General features: G+C 41.4%; 1 protein-coding gene and 1 long non-coding RNA gene across 2 annotated transcripts in view; one reads left to right on the top strand and one right to left on the bottom strand.

The window, feature by feature from the left end:
- Positions 1 to 197: 197 nt before the first annotated feature.
- The window catches only part of sntb2 (syntrophin, beta 2), a 33,820-nt gene continuing 13,877 nt past the window's right edge, over positions 198 to 20,140 (bottom strand). Inside the window, exons 2-7 of the mRNA XM_056387159.1 lie at positions 12,525 to 12,744; positions 10,887 to 11,097; positions 8,293 to 8,435; positions 7,456 to 7,652; positions 3,673 to 3,863; positions 198 to 3,365 (exon numbers count right to left, since the gene is read on the bottom strand). Of these exons, the coding sequence (XP_056243134.1) occupies positions 3,273 to 3,365; positions 3,673 to 3,863; positions 7,456 to 7,652; positions 8,293 to 8,435; positions 10,887 to 11,097; positions 12,525 to 12,744 (1,055 nt within the window). The 3' untranslated portion in view covers positions 198 to 3,272. The remainder of the gene's footprint in view (positions 3,366 to 3,672; positions 3,864 to 7,455; positions 7,653 to 8,292; positions 8,436 to 10,886; positions 11,098 to 12,524; positions 12,745 to 20,140) is intronic.
- LOC130176209 (uncharacterized) lies at positions 12,717 to 18,615 on the top strand. The gene is made up of 3 exons (XR_008828844.1): positions 12,717 to 12,798; positions 18,009 to 18,269; positions 18,530 to 18,615. It is a non-coding gene; the product is annotated as an uncharacterized LOC130176209 (long non-coding RNA).

Raw genomic sequence — 20,140 nt, 5'->3', positions numbered from 1 at the left:
CAAGATTTATATTTTCCAGTTGTACGGCTAAAACTAGCAACTTGACGAATGGAAACAACAGTAGCAGATGCTTTAATGGACTGCGGCTGTCACCACCCGGTGGTGCTGTAGCAGTAGTACACCCACAGTGAATGAAATCAAATACACAATATAACATATAAGTATGTCCAAAGCTTCACAACAAACCACACACAAACTTATATAATTTGTAACAGTTTTATTGGTGGGTATTTACATTTGAGATTATGACATTGCTATCATACATTGTATACTGTGTCTTGGAAGGAAGTCTAAAATACTTTGCATATGACAGGTTGTTGCAGCAGCACTTTATCGTCTTGTGACCTTTCAGTTTAATGATTGTGTTGGACGCAAGCTGCCACAGATATGACCTTTGGTTCAAAAACCCCTTCTTTGAAGCATTGCTTTGCATAGACAGAATAGCCGCGATTTGAGAAATAGAGAGAAAGGAGATATTTAAAAAAAAAAAAAAAAAAAAAAAAAAATCATTTTTCAGAGATGTACATTCACAGGTTTGAAGGGGTTTGATAGCTTAGTGCATCAAGCTCAAAGAGGGACGGCCTGTAGCTTGCTGAAGGTTGACTAACTTCAGACGATCACATCTGTGCAGCAAGTTAGAGAAAACAAAATGAAATGAAAAGTAAGATGATGCAATGCAACACTTCACCATTGCTCCAAGTGTTGCAGGAAGAAGACTTCATTTCAGGCCAAATATCACTCAAACCTCCCACATACACGTTTTCAGGGAAGCAGTCTGCCTCTCTTCTAACAGCCACTCAATAATCATAACCTGAATAAGCTACGCAGCTCAACGAAATATATGCTTACACATTTTAGCTCTCCTAAACAAGCCAACAAGCCTTTTTCAAACCATCACAAGGACATCAGAGTCCAAAATAGAATAGAGGTCCTTCAGATAGGTGATTGTGTTCCTTATCCGAGGACACAAGGGCTTTCCTATGTTACAAGGTCAGTGGATACAATGGTACATTGTTTGAGGTCTAAATGAACTCTGAGGCTCTGCTGAAGGGTAACCAGCAGCATGTACCATGCAGTTATGTTGAACTCATTAATGTGTCAAGTCTCAACACAGGCACTGGACTGAACAGATGAACTGAAGGGAGGAGGACTGTAGTTAGTTTAGCTCACTTTAACTCACCTCGATTTTAGGGACACAAATAATGAACCTAACGTGGGCATACTGAACCTAAAGCTGAGATGGTGATTAGTATTGACAGAAATAATAAGGTCTGCAACTGGGTTTTAGTTTGAGTCAAGTTTAACAGCAGTTTGCCAAATAACTTTATCTCTTGGTCCATTTATTAGCTTTTCAACTGCATCTCACTGTCTTTATCAGCAATTTTCATCACATGACTAATTAAGGACCGGTGCCTTGGTGAAGCAAGGACTGAATGAACACTGGAAACAGACGACATCTGTGTGCACCAGAGTCCATAATTATCAAACTGCTAAATGTGAAATTTTGGACTTAAGAGAAAGATAAAAAACAAAAATCCTCCACTGTTACTCCTACTTGCAAACTTATTCAGAATTAGCCAACTATGTGCATTTTATTTGAACATTTGACAACATTTTTGTCTTTTTTTTGCTTTTCTCAGGGAAGTAAACAGCAAGAATATGGCGAACACTACATTTTTCTTATCTGTTGTCTCTGACGTACCTTGTCTACATGCAGCAGAATTTCTTTCCTGCTGGAGTTTGGTCTTTTGTTTCCATTTTTAGGCTATTTCCTATTATTTTATCTCTGTTTATACATTATAAATATATTGACGTTACAGTTTAGATTATAAAAAATACATTGGTACCTCTGTCATGTGATGGCCCACCTTGAGACAAACCTATTAAACAGTCCTTCGCCAGATAAATGATGATGCTTGTAGAATGGTAACAAGAGACCAGTAATTTCAAGAGAAGTGGAATGAGATGATAGCGACAATGAGACGGAGACGACATGGTAGTACAGGTGAAGGACGTAACACACGGTCATGTCATATATCATCATCTGAGTTCAATTTCAGGAAGTCATGCTATCATGAGATATACACACATAAAAAAACAAATGGCATAAAAACAAAGTAATATAGTTTACACTATAAGAGTAATACTATTGCTTGTGCATGTTGAAAGCTTAAAATTCTCTTATTGTGTGAAATAAAAGGAAAAAACTACAGAGTGTCTTTGACTACATGTGAAAAGGCACAGTTGGCGATCCTGATTACAACAGTAGTTTGGGATAATGTGCTAAAAGGTGAGTCTGTCAGACAGCAGGCACACTATCAAGCCAACAGACACATGTAGTAGAGACACGCACACGCGTACACACACACACACGCACGCACGCACACACACACGCACGCGCACACACACACACACACACACACACACACACGCACACACACGCAGTGACTTCCATTCAGTCAGAAATGACATTGTGCCTCATTAGGACCGGGCTCCGGTCCCCGTGAGGACGACTGGTCCCAACATGGTTGGTGTTTATACTGGAAAAGGTCCTAAAGAGGTAACAAAAAACACACACCCACACACACAATCTCTGTGAATTAACAATCAACTGCATTCTGACTCTACAACAGCACTCACATGTCAACACAAATACAAACAAATACATTAAAAAGAGCCCAAAGTACATTAGAAGGCTGTCGTGGAATGATAGGCAGAGAGTAAAAACAGGGAGCATTTACCAATCTGTGCTTGGCTGTGTATTAATTGTCTAAAAAAATCCTTCTTTCCTTAATATTTTTAGTAACACGTTGCTTGAAGTGCACTGGTGATGTAATCTCATAAACACATCACACATCTTAGCTCTTGTTATTTACTTCCATTATAATGAAGTTTAATTTGTTATCACATGGAATGTTATGAGATTGTTAATAGCTTTTTTTTTTTTTGCATATTGTAACTGACTTCAAGCAAAGTGCCACCAACTTTCACCTGATCTTGCAGCAGAAACGAGCGCAAGAGGCGGCAAGGAGACGTCGGGAGAGAAGGCACGTTTTTGAGACAATCAACAATACAACTCCTGGGTTAACCCTTCCCTGCAGTGCCACATCAGGCCTAACTTCAGCTGTGAATGGAGAAACTGGGAAAAAAAAAAAAAATAGAATGAAAATAAAAAGTTAACCCCCATATATCAGCATTTTAAGGACGTCCTCCCCCCTCCCCGCTGTGCCTGGGAACTGTCCTCTCATCCACACTTGCTGCCGTCGGCTGCTTCACGTCAGCAGGCCCATACGAGTGAGCTTGGCTGACAGGAAAGAGTGGAGGACGAACACCACCGGCTTTGGACCGGAATGGAGGTCAAATACCTGCGGCATGAGAAGAGGGAGGAAAGGGTGAAGGAGGGAACAGGAAGGAGAGATGGGACAGGAAAGAGTCATAAAGATGTAAAAGAAAATAATCTAAAATATTCATAAAGTATTGGCTTAAATTTAAAATCTGATCTGTATCTATACTCTCCTTGGTCATACTGTTAATTGTTTCTGGACCCAGTCTGTTGTGTTCACTGCAAATAAAGTTCTTTTCTATTTTCTAGAGAAAATATGACAAATGACTCCTCATTGTTGAAAACCACTTCCCTGATAGATGGTTTATTGCAGCGCACAGGAAACTCACCATTTCTCCCTCCGGACCCCCAAAGTCAAGGTAAAGGTTGCGTATTCCGTCGTCAGCGGACATTTTCAGCTTCTCGTAGGGGTATCTGAACAGCACGGCGCCGCCGGGAGGGTCGGCCGGCTCCCTCGTCACAGTGAAGCCCTTCTCATAGTGCAGCGTGAGCCGAACATCCTGCCTGTTCAACGTGCAACCTGGAGGAAGGGGCGAGAGAGAGAGAGAGTAGCAGGTGGATGGGTAAGCAGGGTTTTTTTAAAATTTTTTTTTAAAAGTAATGACTTAGTGTGTGTGTGTGTGTGTACGTATGTGTGTGTGAGAGACAGTGGTGGACAGTAATGAATTACTTTTACTTGAGTACAGTACTTAAGTATATTTTTCTAGTATCTGTACTTTACTTGAGTGTTATCATTTGTAAACTTCTGACTTTTACTCCACTACACTTCAAAGACAAATACCGTGCTTTTGACTCCACTACATTTCAAGTACAAGAACAAATAGTCTTTACTTGGAAGCTGAGCAATGTTAGATACAGATGAGGCAGAAGATTCTTCACCAGAGACCATGGTCTGATCTGAAGTCTGTGTTTGAACAGACACACGCACACAAAAAGAAAAAGGGACCAAGAAGAAAGAGGAGCTTGTGTATGTGTGGCGTGGTGTGTGTGTGTATGTGTGTATGTGGGTGGGGATGGGGTTGGGGGGCCCAGAGCGGGGACAAGGACCAGATCCGCCGGGACAAGCCTGGCGGCTGAGTGGTGGAGAGGGAGGCTTGGCTTTTCAGGAGGGGGTTTGCTCAGCCTGGTTGGGTGATTGGGGTGGGAGGTGGGGGGTGGGGGAGGGGTGAGAGTTTTGGTGGGCAACCCTCAGATCCTGGGAAAGAAGGCATGTCTATCCAACATTGGGATGTTGTTAACTTCCTGTATTAACACAAATCCCATCAGTGACAATATCTGTTCAGCATCTGAATGAAACTGGATGTGACTTTTCTGCTGCGCCTCAGAGACAAGTGTATCTTCCATATGAAAATCCAGCCTGTTGCAGCTTCCACTGCGAGGTCATTTGACCTGAAAGCATTTTAATGTGCATGACTGTAACCTGAAAGGCCTGAATATCCCTGCACAACTGTGTGTTTGTGTAGCAGCAGGACAGGGAAGGAGGGAAAAAAAAAAAAAAAAGGCTGAGGCTTTTACATCAGCCAACTATTGTTCTGCACAGAGTGGAAACATTCCCCTCTGCTGGCTCCCACTGCTGCTTTTCCTGCACAGAGCTGCTCTTTCTGAGCTGCTGCACACTGTGAGTGTGAGCGAGCCAGTTACTGTCAGGAGCTTCCTGTTACAGTCAGAGTACCCTGGCATTTAAAGGCCTATATACATAGAAATATTTTATCTGAGCTTATGGAAAAAAAAGACTCAGGTAGAAGCTGTATACAGGATTTAGTTTGTGAACAAATACTTCTGTTTGACATTCACTTGTAAATGTGATGATTTCATGGATCAGGTGAACCCAAATCCTCTGTCTGATGATCTTCATACACACTCTAACACACTGCGGCTGCCCCGTGTATACTGACACAAACCACATGTAACTTGTCTCAAATGTGTATAAAACAAGAATAGAACAAGAACAAACACACACAATCCAATTCAACACTAGGGCTACGACATATGACCTAAAACCTTTCCCAAGATAAATTATTAGCGACCACGTGTCTCATTCTGGCTCACTACACAGTAGCAATAATATAACATTAACAATATCACAAATTCATGCCTACTGTCGATCCTGTGTGTGAGGGATGCATGTACGCACCGGCCACTCATTCACATCTGATATGGTTCTGTCCAAAACCAAATAGTTTCTGGCAGTCAATATTTAAAACCCTTCTCAGATGTTTTGGAGGAACCCAGAGAACCTGTTACTACAATATTTTGGAGTAACTCCACAAGATGCACATCTTACTCACCCGGTAAAAAATACAATAGCTTCTGTCTTATACTGCTTCAGTGAAGGGATACATTTCCTCCAGCTTTCAGGCTATGGATTAAAGACCTTATACATCATTTGACACTGGAGAACATTCTCTAGACTAAGAGAGGGTCACATTGAATTCATGTGTATGTAAATGTAATCGGTTAGGAAATCGACTGTGATCACAAACATGGTACAGTAACACTATAATAGGGAGAGGGGACACATTGTCTTTGTTCAACTGTAACAGTAATTTATTACATTCTCTATGACTTTAAAAAGACCTTGAATAAAAAGTACTAATTAATACCCACTGTCCTGTCGGTGTCATATCATTACATTTACATATCATATCATACTTGATTATTATAACAGATCCATTAACGCATAAGCTGCATTAAAATATTGAAGCTTGGTGGAGCCCATTCACATCACATTTACATTTACCCATTTAGCAGACGCTTTTATCCAAAGCGTCACACAAGTGAAGGACATCACTAAAGCTTCAGCGCAGTACAGACCTTGGTGTCAGTAGTAAGTTCTACAACTATTTAATAAGTGCACAGAGATGAAGAAAAGAAGTGCAGGTAGAGCTGATAGTCAGAGCTAGTTAGACATGTCAGGGTGTTAGAGGTGTTGGAGAGGAGGTCTCTCTGTCTCTGAGTCTTGAAGACAGAGAGAGACGCTGCTGCTCTGATAGTGTTCAGTAGCTTGTTCCACCATCAGGGAACCACAGACCAGAACAGTCTGGCAGACATCATTCCTTGGAGGAACGCAGTGGCTGAGAAGGAGCATAAAGCCGAACTATGTAATCTACTGTGCGGCAATGTTAAATGTATAAAGAGGAATAACAATGCAATAATTCCTTCTGAGACTTAGAGGATACGAGGTATTACGTAACATTAAATCCTTTCAAGCAGTGGCACCCAGACTGTGGAATGCACTGCCTCCATTTTTACATTGCTTAAATTCTGATGATTCTTTTAAAAAGCAGTTGAAGACTCTGTTGGCGAGGGTTTTTATGTCGGTCTGATCTTAAGTCTCCCCACTGTGTTTCCATGTCTTTTACTATTTATTGTGAAGCACTTTGTGATTTTTATCTGTGAAAGGTGCTACATAAATAAACTTTACTTACTTAATATATAATCAAGTAAAGTACAAATGTTGCCAAATTGCATTTTCATCCAGTGTGTGAATAAATGTACTTTCTACTTGTGGATGTCACTGTTTGTTGGAGCTTTTGTCACTTTATTTATTGAACATTTGTGAGGATAAATGAAGATTCATAATGTTGATAAATTGGGTTCATTGCTCAGCTGTAATCAACACCTACAATATTATAACATTATGTAAATCAGTATAATAATGATGAATAATGATGAACAATGCTACAAACTATATCTTAAAAACTAGAATCCCCTCCTCGTGGTCGTCTGCCTTCACCATTCAGACTAGTTTCAGGTTACATCTCTGTTTTTCCAGAGTCAGAGAAAATATGAAGCATTTGTGTGAAATCTTGTCAGAATTGTTGTGTGAAGTCTTGAGGAATGGCCGAAAAGTGTTTTGTGAGGTCACACTGACCTTTGACCTTTGGCCATCAAAGTCTAACTAGTTTGTTCTTGAGTGCAGGTGAATGTTTGTGCCAAATCTGAAGAAATTCCCTCAAGGTGTTACTGAGATGTCGTTACAGTAGCATAAGAGTGTGCAGTACTGGTTAGAGGGAGAGTAATGCAGTCTGCGTAGGGAATTATGGGACCGATGGGACTGATGTCAAACTCTTACCACAGACTAATCACCTACAGCACACACCCACACTCACCAATAGAGACTTCTTTGATGAGCTCTGCGGCAGCATGTGCCCCCTGCACCAATGCTCGCGTCCACGAAGACAGATCCCAGTGGGTCTCCACTCGAAAGACGTGGGACTCGATGCCCCGTCCTGTGCCCGTCCGAGTGGCAAACACCAGGTCTGAGCCCTGGGCGGGAGATCCCCGCGCACTGCCCGAATGAACCAGTCTGGAGAGAGAGAGAGAGAGAGAGAGAGAGAGAGAGAGAGACAGACAGAGAGAGAGAGAGAGAGAGAGAGAGAGAGAGAGAGAGAGAGAGAGAGAGATGAAAACACAGGCACACTTCACATCCTCAAAAGTCATCTCGCATAAGACTCCTGATAGAATTTGCTCATGTCGTCTTAAGTTGCTTATTAAAGTTGGTGAGGGGTCCTGGTTTCTGAGGATCCTGGTCTCTGAGGATCCTGGTCTCTGAGGTGACTGACCCACAGCATTTACTGGTCTAGTCAGTGTACTTTCCTGTACTTTTGGAGGGTGGGGTTCCCTGCTGAAGTTTCCCCTTCACGTTTCAGTTTCATATCTCACATTTGAAACTGTAAACCTCAAGGTACTTACCATACATTACAGTTTGTTGAACATATGGTGTTAGATTTTTTTATTAGATGAAAAGTCCTGCCCAGTGCTCAACAGTCAGCTGATGTGCTGTTTGAACATTTACTGATGCTTTGCAGAGAATCAACAGTTTACTTGCAAAAATGTCCCATTCAAACGCATTTTAATGTAAATATAAACATCAGTTCTGAAAAACAAAGGAATCATAAACCCATTTTACAGTTGTGGGAAAACTCCCTGCTGTCTGTTGTCTTTACCTGGTGGCTAGCAGTGGGTGTGTAAGCAGAGGCATGGACCAGGACTCTCTGCTCCACGGCACCGATTCAAACAGCAGGATGTCCTTCTCCGTCAGCGCCATGACCACGGGCCTATACTGCTGCCGTCCACCGTCCAGCTGGACCTGAGGAGGAAAGTCAGCGGAGATGTCAGAGGTCAAAGGCAGCAATGCACCCAGGTTCCCCCGGCCACTCTCTCCAGCCCTATGAGAATGGTGTGTGCTAGAACATGGAGCAGATGGGTTCAGTTGTGCTGATGATGTATAAACCTAATTATTCACTTATTAAATGTGAAAAAATTAAAAAATAGTTTGGTGGGGTATAAACTACCATGGGGTATTGGGTATGTTATAGTCATGTTGTTTGATACAGTTGGTACAGGTGTTGGGTATAGTTCGTTTGATGGGGTATAAACTACAACAGGGTATGGGTGCAGGTATAATGCAGATTGACACAGTAAAAAATAAATGTTATCATTTGATAAGTTTTGTTGGCACACATTATTTATATGATTTATTTTATGATATGTGATTATATGATATGTTTTATTTGCATTGGCTTGATGCAGGATGCAGGAACTGAGTTTGTGCCTGTGTTGCTCGGGGACACTTTAAGTTGGAACAGTTTCCTTCAGAGAAACACATGAAGTTGACAGACAATTGGTTTTTGTAGTCCGTTAATGTTTAAATTAAAAGGTGACACAGATCCATTCATTCCCTCTTGGTCATGTGAAGGCAGCGAGGTGTTTATTTACATGCTTATGTGTTGTAGTGTATGTTTATAGTTAAGTTTCTGTAGTTTATTGCAATATGAGTGTGTGTTTATTTTGTACAATGTTATGTATCTAATTAGTTTGACAGTGGTGATGATGCTGCCGTTAGAAGTGCAGAAGATGAAGAAATCCATCAGTAACAGCGAATCATGGTGTGGTCTATTTCCTGGAGGGAGGGACAACAGGTCCAGTGATTGTTTTGATGGTGAACAGATATACTGATGTGGTGAGACTGGCACAGGCATAGTGATGTGGTGTAGTGTGCAGACTGACAGGTTGAGGGTACAGTGAAGGTATAGTGATGTAGTTTGATAGCGTACAGCTGGACAGGAGTTACACTGAGCGACTGCAGCGTTGGTGGAGTTCAACTGAGAAGCAACGACATTAAACCAGACAGTGTGTTTGTGAGTACAACTGTGGTGAGAAGGTGGGCTCTACAGGAAATAGTGTAACGCAACGGAAACTCCCATTGGTGTTTCCTGTTTGAGCCCGGTCAAGATAAACAGAGCCACACATCCATACATTCAACATGACCTTGAATGAACACTTCATCAAAGTGAAAAGATGTTTTTTCAGAGTAAGAGTCTTGTCCCTGGATGTGGATTGAATGTGTTTCAATTTAAGGAAACACACTCTTCCTGTGTGCTGCTGTGTGGCTGCCTGTATGTTTGGGGTCTTGGTACATGCAGTGATATGAAAGTCTATAGGGGACTATATTGTGTACACATGTGTAAGTGTGACTTTCAGGGCGTCTATGACCATATTAAAATGAATATGGAAAAGCAATTAGACATTTGATTTTCAAAGTTGTAAGCGGATGTAGAGTGGACCATTTTAATTTTAACATGGTCATAGACGCCCACATGAGAATGTGAGAATGAAAACTGGATTACTGCATTTTTACTCAAATAACATACATATGTGGAAAATTATGATACAAATACAACTATTTTTCTTTTCAAGTTTACATTATCATTTTAATATAGTCCCCTATAGGCTTCCATTATCACTGTATGTACCAAGACCTCAAACATACAGGCTGCCATCTCTGCTCAAACGTCAGAACTGCAGCAGCACACAGGAAGAGTGTGCTTCCTTGTGTATTCCCATACGACCATCTAGGCATGTGCTGATAAAAACAACATTTATAGTTTGATTATTTGGGCCAAATGCAATTAATTAGCTACAAGAGAAGATCAATATCACTTTCATGTTTGTATGCTGTGAGCTGAAGCCAGCAGGCACTTAGCATAAAGACAAGAAAAAGGGGGGCTTCAAAAGGTTCCTGCAAATAACCCACTGTCAAACAACGATGTGTCACAAAGATTAAACAAATGACTCACATGTTAATTATAAGCTTCACTGATGCTGTTTTTTTTGTTTTTAACATTTGGACAGAGCCTGGCTTGCTGTTTCCTTCTGCTTCCACTGTTTGTGCTAAGCTAGCTCTAGCTTCATATTGAGCCATGAGAGTGGTATCTATCTTCTCCTCTAACGCAGATAAACAGATTTCCCAAATGCTGAACTATTCTTTAAATGGCGAAAGCAATGGTCAGTACTGGCTAAACGAGATGCTTGCAATATCAATATTTTGTTTTGCTCTCTTTACTAGTAAAAAATATCAAGGAGAGATAAAAGATGATGTGAGAGATCCAAAATAAAACCAGGTATGGCAACCTAACCCTACTTTATAGTGAAATTAGTTTGAAGGATATTGAACAGACATTCAGTTTAAAAGACCTTGCTCCTCTGTTGTCGTGACACCAGTAATCACATGTATTTTATAGAATGCAGCTGAAAATACCTGTTCAGCCAACCACCCGATGTGTTTGAGGTGGGGGTGTGTGGAGGTCGAGGACGAGGCTCCTAGGTAGGCGTTGATGTGAGCCAGGGTCTGTGGCAGCAGGGCAGCAATGTTGGTGTGGATGGCAGTGAACCAGGAGTTGGCAGTGGGGCCGTCTTTACAGCGCAGCACCACCGTGTGCTGGCCATCTGGGGAATGGAGCTCCAGCAGTCTGAATGGCAGAGAGGAGATTTGCTAATATCGCAGCCCAGGGACTAGACAAAATAATGCAAACAGCTCATGGACAAGGACTGATCACAATGACAAAAGTGTGTTAAGGTGTGTCACCTGTCGGTGCTGTGTACAGGTTGTAAGAGATGTGCAAGACTGATATTTCTTTTTGGATATATTTTTTAAATATATTATTGAAAATGCATTGAACACATTTGAAATCTGCTTGAAATGAGCTGTAAAATATACAAATTAATATACGATGTAATCTCCCTGGAGCTTCATCCATACCCTTGACCAATGAAAGAGAATTATAGCATATTCAATTTCACTTGATAAATTGACAAGTTTAAAGATTATTTTGGGACTAGACATGCCAGATATCATCTAAAGAACTCACACACTTCTCAGAATCGCCATCACTTGGCATGCGAGTGGTGCTGGATGGTTTATACAGAGCTTTTGTCACTGCTATTGTTTTTTTATTTTCTCATAGAATTAATTAAGATTTTACAACCAGGCTTCCAGCTGTACACTGTGTGAAATCTGATGTTGCCATGGAGATGGTGAGCACATTTAGCTTTGCCTTGTTTTTTAAAGCTAATATTTGTTTACATTTCTGCAAATCTGCACCATGAAAAGTCATGCTGCAATAGCTACTAGAAGTTCCTGTTTACACTGAAGTACCACTGGACCAGTTTAGAGTCTGAGGAAACTTAAACATGATTATTGACTAGACAAGATGCTGAGTTACACTTCAGAGATACTGGAGTTGATCCAGGAGCATGTGTATGACTTCACTGTGTTCTGATGTGTCAGGTTCAAATGGTTAAATGCTATTTGTCATACACAACAGTTCTGACACAGCTACCTGACACAAAGGTCCAAAACCATATAGTCTGTGTTCAAACTGAAGATGGACTGATAAAAAAAGGTTAATTATCTCACACATTCACAGTTTGGAAAACTGGGACATCATATGGGAAACTGCACCGAAAAAGAGACATACTGCTATTTGGTAATTCACCACCCATCTGTTGTATCAGTGTTTACAAGAGAGATTTACGTCCTGGTATTGCTTTATTAACCAGTTATAAATGTTTCTGTGTGCTTTTCTTTTTTTTATTTTATTTTGCAAAACTCATTATCTCCCAGAACAAACATACCAATCTAATGAACAGAAACTGGACAAAACCACACCGACACACCCAACGGTAACACACACACACACACACCCAACGGTAACACACACACACACACACACACACACACACACACACACACACACACACACACACACACACACACACACACGCACACACACACACCCACACAGCAATTTCTGTCAAACACACACACAACCAACCACACCTATTCAGCTATTTCTGTCAAACATACACACAAACACTAAGGAGTCTGATATCAGACCTGCTCTCCAGATCTGGCATGGTCAGGTTCCTGCTGATGAAGCACATCCTCAGGCTGATGACCTTTCTGTCTTTGGACGAGGAGGAGCTGCTGTGTTTGGGTGACCCCGAGTCCTCGCTGCCGCTGTAGCTGGGCGACTGCGGGCGGACGCCGTCCCACGGCAGGTCGGCCACAAGGGACGGCTTCTTGAAGAGCGGCGAAACCTCACGGATGTACTTCACTTTGGAGGAACAGAGGAATGAGGAAATATCAGATGATGGACGTCAAATACAAGGTGGCATGACTGAATGGCTCCCAGACTGGCTGACATAGTTATACCTTTACAGTCTACACACTTTTGTTGGTAACTTAAATTTTAAAAGGGCACGAGGCCCGAAAACCACCAGGAAGTAAGGGGAGATGTATTATTTTACAAAAGTTAAAACATGTCTGGAGAGGAACTTTAAAGCAGCAATAAAAAATGTTTTGGCCACTTAATGAGACCTTTTCTGGTGGGAACAACTGCCTACGGGGGTTGATGAGAGCTCTAACACTGAACCATACAGCAAATGTACAGCACACATAGAGCGAAAAGCTAAAAAGCACCATAGAACAGCAGTGTGGTTTAATAGCTGGTTGTTGACTTCGTCTGTTTGCTGCTTGGTGCTGGGAGCAGTTTAGCTCTACACTAATGATTACTGCAGCTTCAAAAATCAAATTCTGGCTGTCAGACCCTGTCTGTGTGGTGTAATATTTCTAGAGGAATCAGTGTTGCTAAAAGCAAGTGTTTAATTGACTCATCAATCAAATTAAAAAAAGATAGAACATTACTTAACAATCATCTGAGAAGTTCAAGGTTATCAAATGTGGAGATTTGCTGCTTTTCTCGGTTTTGTGTCATTGTAAGTTGAATATCTTGGACTGTTTGTTGAAGAAATTCAATTTGAAAATGTCACCTAAGACAGTTTTCACCTTTAACCAATCACTTTTATAGGCCAGATGATTGATTGCTAATGAAAAGCAAAGCGAAGCAGCTCTAAACCGGAAGCAGTCAAATGTTCAACCCATGAATGTTAATATCAAAGTGCAAAAGGATGAGAGTGACAGTGTAGCCGGTTTCTAACAAGCACTGACACCTGAATCACTTACGGTTCCAATGACTAATGTCTAACTATGTGGAATGTGTGGTCTTTGAGCTGAGATTGGCTGCAGCTACTGGAGGTGTCCCCACCTTCCTTGCTGGTTGAGCCCTGATTAGAGCAGCACCTGGTCCAGCCCACCAATCAGCTGAAGTACAAAAACCTGGCTAACTTTGTGAATTGGCACTGAGGTACTGTTCAGACTGTTTGAGGGCTGGGCCAGGCTTACAGAAACCAGAACTGACAACACACACACAGGAAACTCTTTTGTCTAGATCCACTAGGAACACTGGATGCTGTTTTTTGGTTTTAGAGCAGAGTAGTCAGAGAGGTTTTATCTTCATTTTAGTTTTAGAACGATAGTTTGAAACAAGCATCCACCTCTGAGGCTGAAAACTGAAGCCAACACTGAAGTGCTAAAACCTGCAGTTCCTCTAATGGCCACTAGAGTCTGGCTCCAACAGTCAGTCAGTCCCCACAGACTCCCATGTTAAAATGTCCAACTTCACAGCAGGAATAAACATGTTTACAGCCTGGTACAAAAACTGTTTTGGTCTCTAGAGCTCATTTCCTCCTTCATGACACCTGTAACTATAACTCACCTGTTTACATTTTATTAAGGCTTAGATTTATGTACTTGAGGGCATGATCTATTTGAGTGACAGGTGGGTGAGCATATGCTTGCCACAAACCGACAAACCAAGTGTGGCCTCCACACAGCCCCCCCTCCTCTTTGCCCATTTTTGGATTAGCTAGCAGTTAGGGGCGGAGTCAGACACTGCAAAGATGGCGACAGTGGAGCAGCTCACTCTGAGCTTCAAAATCACTCTTCAGAAACCTGTGGGTGACGTCACAGAGGCTACATCCACCTTCATTTAGTCTGTGGTTTGAAACTATTGTTTATGTAGCGTCCTCTTTGGGTTATATTTAGTTCTTCGTTTTAACAGCATCCATTTGCCCGGTTTCCCCTTTTGGTTAACCTCAAATATTGTTTATATCAATCTTTTCTACCTCCTTACAAATAAATTAATTTGCTTAACCGATTACATCTGGTTCTAGGTTGCTTCCCTTTTCCCTAAATGAGCTAGGTTATAACACTCCTTAATATTGTAACGTCAAATGCTCCCTAATCTATTCCAGGCCACATGCATGTCTTCACATAGAGAAATAGCAAGGGCCAGTTTCCCTAAGTATCACCAGCCATTCTCCTCTTAATGAGCCAAATTGAGTAAAGTCCTTTACAAATATGTGAGAGCTGCAGATAATCCTTCTTATCATAATAGAATAAACACGTCACTTTGTTGTAGTTGTTAGACTAAAGCAAACCATAGGCCAAGCCAACGCGAGCCAGCTGCCGAATATCTACAGACCTCCAACAAATAGTGTGTTGATAGTTCCACCATCTGTGGGATTCCACCCAATAACTGCCAGTCACTCAGGATGTATGGTGTGGCCGGCCTTAAACCAGGCCATAAGGAAACACTCTGGGGTGTTTTGTGAGAGAAGTCAGTGGGCCCAGTCAGGGTAAGACTTTTTAAACATGGTTGGACAGAGCTGCGGTTCGGGAAAGAGATTGAGTGTCTATCTGACCTGAAGTTTGAACATACCTCATTACTAATACAGGATATTTTCCAAATGAAAAGGACACTGGTGATATTCCAGCTGAGAGTTTGAACCATGAACCGGTTCCTGCTGGTCCTGCAGTCTGAAAAGGACAGAATGGTCCCCTGCGTGAAATTATCTTAGTAAAACAAGAGTTGGTTTGGTCGTACAGCTGTGAGCTTGGCAGGCCAGATGTTTGTAAAAGAATGACTTCTGCTCCAATGTGGTGGATCCTCTTTCCAAATTTGGTCCCGTGGCCTCGTACACCCAACCCCCCCCACCCCCTGCATGGCTTCACTTACTCTTATATCTTCCCTTCTATGATGACACCATCTTATCTCCTTCCTTCAATGCATGCTCTCTTTGTCTCTTTGTGTGTGTGTTAGTGTGCGTGCATGCATGCGTGTGTGTGTGTGTCTGTGTGTGTCTTGGACCACTGGGTCAGTCTGCTTTGTATGAAACCTGAGAGTCTCAAGAGGTGAGGTCATTCTTGAATGTAGACCGACATATTAGGTTTGTAAAAATGTGTGTGTGTGTGTGTGTGTGTGTGTGTGTTTGTGTGTGTGTGTCTGTAGATGAGAGTTAGAGAAAAATATGATCAGGTTTTAAGCAATGTGCTTGTGTATGACTCTGAAAGGAGCTCAGTGACAGATGCAGAATTAATGACAGAGCCACAGATGCAGAGAGAGCTGCACGGTGCAAGAGTCCCTGCATGCCTGTGTGTACATTACCCTACGTATGACAGAGTAAAGGGCAGGGCTGGTAGTAATGCTGAGGCAACAAGCCAAGAAATCCAGCCTCATTTCACCGCTTTGTCCAAACCGCACTGCCCATACTGACGGGGTCTGGGATCGTTTCTGCAAATTTAAGTGAGAGTGAGAGCATTCCTAAATGCTCATGTATATGTCTGAGGGTCATATGGAAGAGGAAGTCTCTGCTGCAAAGCCCTACTTTCAGGCTAATCATCAGATTTGGCTCAGTGATGCTCAGAGAGATATTTTTCCATCCACAAACTTGCGGCTCTCTGTGATGCACGTTTATATCTTGAAATGGTAGATGACAACTCTCCGTCACTGTGCTGTGATTATAAGTCTCTTAAAAGTGTTGATACTTTTAAAAGCAAACGCAAGACACCTCCCTTTTTAGTTGCTGTTTTACTGGTTCGTTCTTCTACTCTATCGTTATCTTTACTTTTCATTATGGTCTTATTTTTATTGTTTTTATTCATTACTTAGTCATTTATTGTTCTGTGTGTAAATGTGAGTGTGTTTGTGTATGTGTGAGTGAGAGGGTGGTGGGGGGTTTGTTTTTTATTGCTTTTATTTTGTAAAGCACTTTGATTGCATGAAAAGTGCATTTATGTGTACTGTGTATTCATTTGCACTGGTAATGTCATTCTCCCATGTTACTGTCATTCTCATTGTAATATTACAGGTTACAGTTTTTGCACTGTTGGTGAGTGTTTTTTCTTCATGTGTGCACTGTTTGGTTTTTTGTGTGTGTTTTTTATATCTATGCTGTGTGCCTCTTAAATTCACCCCTGGGGACAAATAAAGTTTCTTGAATTGAAATGAATACTTCTGCCCAGAATCTCAATTTTGGCAATTCGTTTTCTGGACCACAGAGCGGCATGTGAATTCCCACAATCAACATTGAAATACAATGACATATTTGACATATTCTTTAGAATTTAGCTGATTGTCTTCAGAGGAATACTGAGACTTCTTTCCATTTATTTGGAAGTATTAGTCACAGGGATGGTATTTTTTAATATTCACAACTGGCAGCTGAAGATTTTTATTTTTTATATCTAACATATTCACCATAAATGCCAATCTTCTCCATATGGCCGGATATAACCTCTACTATTCACACAAATATGTTGGTTTTTATGAATAATGGTGTAACTGCTCATACTTTGTTTTATTCTCTCTGCCGGCACCACAGCCCAGAAAGCTCTAGAAAACTAAAAAAAAAAATCATATTTGATGTGAATCTGTATCATGTCCAGAAGAGAGAGTTTGCAGAGTGCACCATCCATCTGACTCGCTGCGTGCCCCCACTGCCCCGTCCATAAACCAGGTTATTGTTACTCTGCCAACATAAAATGGAGACAATTTGCGAGCTGTGCTCAACAGACACGATAAGGCCGTTTGTTGAAAATGCAGCTGCCTTCCAGTAACATGAGCCTCTTGGCCAAATAAGGCAGCAGAAACACTGTGAATGAATGGAACAACATTACATCTACAAAGTAGTGTTTGATTAGGCTACATGGTTCATTTAATATAATATATTACACCTTAGTTTTCCTTTGTTCATACTTGATTTTTTTCTTTTGTTACAGCCCTATTAGGAGTTGGGAATAACATTTTAACAAGCACAACATCAGAAGTAAGAATATTATGTCCACTGTGGATAATAAGAGATAATGGTGGACACTGGGTTATACAAATGTACAGTATCAGGTTATGAGGTACATGTTGGCACGGCAGGGCAGAGTGGTGTCTTGTAATATGCTGATGCTTCCTGGTGGTTCAGGTAGCAGGCAGTGTGGTCTTCAGGTAAACAGACCTGAGTCCTGTATCCAAGTTTGACGCAGTGAGGCACAAAACCAACTGGAGACCAGGCATGCCTGAACCTGAGAGCAAAAGTTCAGTGTCATCGTCACAGGTGGAGCAAGGAAAAAAATCATTGACGGTGATGATTGTAGTAAAAGGGGCTTTTGTCTTTCATTTTCCTCTTCCCTTATACTCGCCCGCTGCAGGCAGACAATATGGCCACCATCACCATGAGAAGGCGAAGGTGATGGAGATGGATCGGGCATGTCATCCGAAGAGAACAGGACAACATCACCCGAACTGCCCTTCAATGGACAGCGGACGGAAAATGAAAAAGAGGCAGACCAAGAACACCTGGCGTTGGACAGTGGAGAGCTGGAGACCCTACACCACACCTGGGGAACTGTTCAGACTCTGGCCTGGAACAGACAGGAGCTGTGATCCTTTGTTGGGCAGTAAGTAAGTCAGTAAGTATCAAACATCCAGAGAGGATTGTGCATTGCATCACTGCATTGTCTTGTTTTGGAACTATTCTTGGCTGAGGTCAGGTCACACGACTGCTTCCCTTGTGTCTGATTGGTTGATGGCAAGTGGACAAGCCAGCTCCATGAGAATGGTTGGCTAGATTTAAATCTGATACAATGCTTTCAGAGGAAATATTTCAATACTAAATGCAATGCAGTCATACTGGAAAGTTAACAGAGATCTGACAAGCTTTGTTTTGTAGAGCTGTAGGAGACACAACCAAAGACTGAGAGAAGAATGGATGACAGTGAAGTGGATTATAAACCTGTAAACATGTTCAATATTATAATAAATCCTGTTCTCCTTATTTCCATTGTGTATAATTATATTCTTATAACTACTATTTATAACTCTTAAAACTTCAACAACCTTTCTTGAATCTTGGTTGTGAAAAACCTCTGCAGCAGTGAAGCTCATGAAGGCTCTGTTGTGCAGTTTGTTGGCAGTGTGGACCAGTGTACATCTGCTTCTATTCATCTTTTCTCTGTTTGGTCTAAATGAAAGGCCTGGGAGCAATTGCAGTCTTTGATGTGGCCACAGAAATCAAATCCATCGTCATGAGATGTAGCCTCTTTCAACAGATGAGATGCTGCAAACACCACAGCCAGCTTTGTCCATTAGGTTTGGCCGATATACAAAATTGAATATACCTCAATATAGTCCAGGCCAAGTATCATGATATAACATAGAATTGCAAAGGTGTTTTAATCATATTATTGTATTTTATGTTTCAGGTATAAGTGATGCTGCCACTAAACAGCCAGCTGTTCAAAGGCAAGAAATAAAGAAATTAATACATTTTTTCTATATTATGAATATGGCAGGAAATAGTGATATTTGATGTCATCGGGCCAAAGCCTGTTTCTGCCTCTTTGGCTGCGATATAGTGACTCATGCATCATACTGTATGAAGCCCACTGGTTTTTATGTACTACTTGTTAATTGCTTAGAATGAACGACTTTACATCTGAAGATGATACATAACAACAAGGTTTGGATGCTGGTGCTGCTTTATACCCAGGTTTTAGCGCTGAATGGCAGCAGAATATAGAACTGAACAATTGGAAGAAAATATTTAAAGTCCCTCTCAAGGCAAGTTTTAAACTCTGTAAAAATCCTCTGCCATGATTCATATTTTGTTTAACTTGGTTTTCACACGTAAAAAGTAAAAAATAAAAATAAATACTGGGGCTATAAACAAATCCACGCTTACTTCCTCTTTGAAAATGCTTGCACTCGGTTGACAGGTGCTTATCAATATATGGTTAGAGGAGGAAACATCAGAGAGACTCAGCCACATGTTGGAGCCTCAGTCAGACCCAGACTCAGATGAGGAGTCTGAGACCAGAACCAGAGACTAGCAGACGGATCAGAACGGTTAGCGCAGTTAGCATCTTTTATTTGTTCACGTTGCTTGTTAGCTTGTAACTGGCAGTGGCTGACACAGTGTTAGCGGCTGTGCTAATGCTAACTCTCTCTCTCTGTACTGACAAGGTTTCAGGTTTATTTAGCCCCGCCCCCCGTCCCCACAAGTTGCCAGGATTGGTTCCTTAGGTTTGTGACGTATGAAACCCTGGCTGTCTGAATCTGTGTTTATGAGACTGTCATTGGTTCACTGCAGTTCAAGGTGGAAACACTCAGTCATGGTGTTGATGATCATTTCGCTCACCATATGTCTGTATGATATAAAAACATCATATGGACGTTAACGAGGTTAGACACTTGATTTTCATAGGAGGGTCTTTAACTGCATATTTTCTGGAAAATATTTTGTGATTATTTTCTAACAAGCTTCACTTGCTAATGTCAGTAT

This window comes from Seriola aureovittata, chromosome 10 (assembly GCF_021018895.1).
Source record: "Seriola aureovittata isolate HTS-2021-v1 ecotype China chromosome 10, ASM2101889v1, whole genome shotgun sequence".
NCBI lineage: Eukaryota > Metazoa > Chordata > Actinopteri > Carangiformes > Carangidae > Seriola > Seriola aureovittata.
Note: the sequence above shows the minus strand (reverse complement) of the source record. Positions and strands in the feature narration are given on the sequence as shown.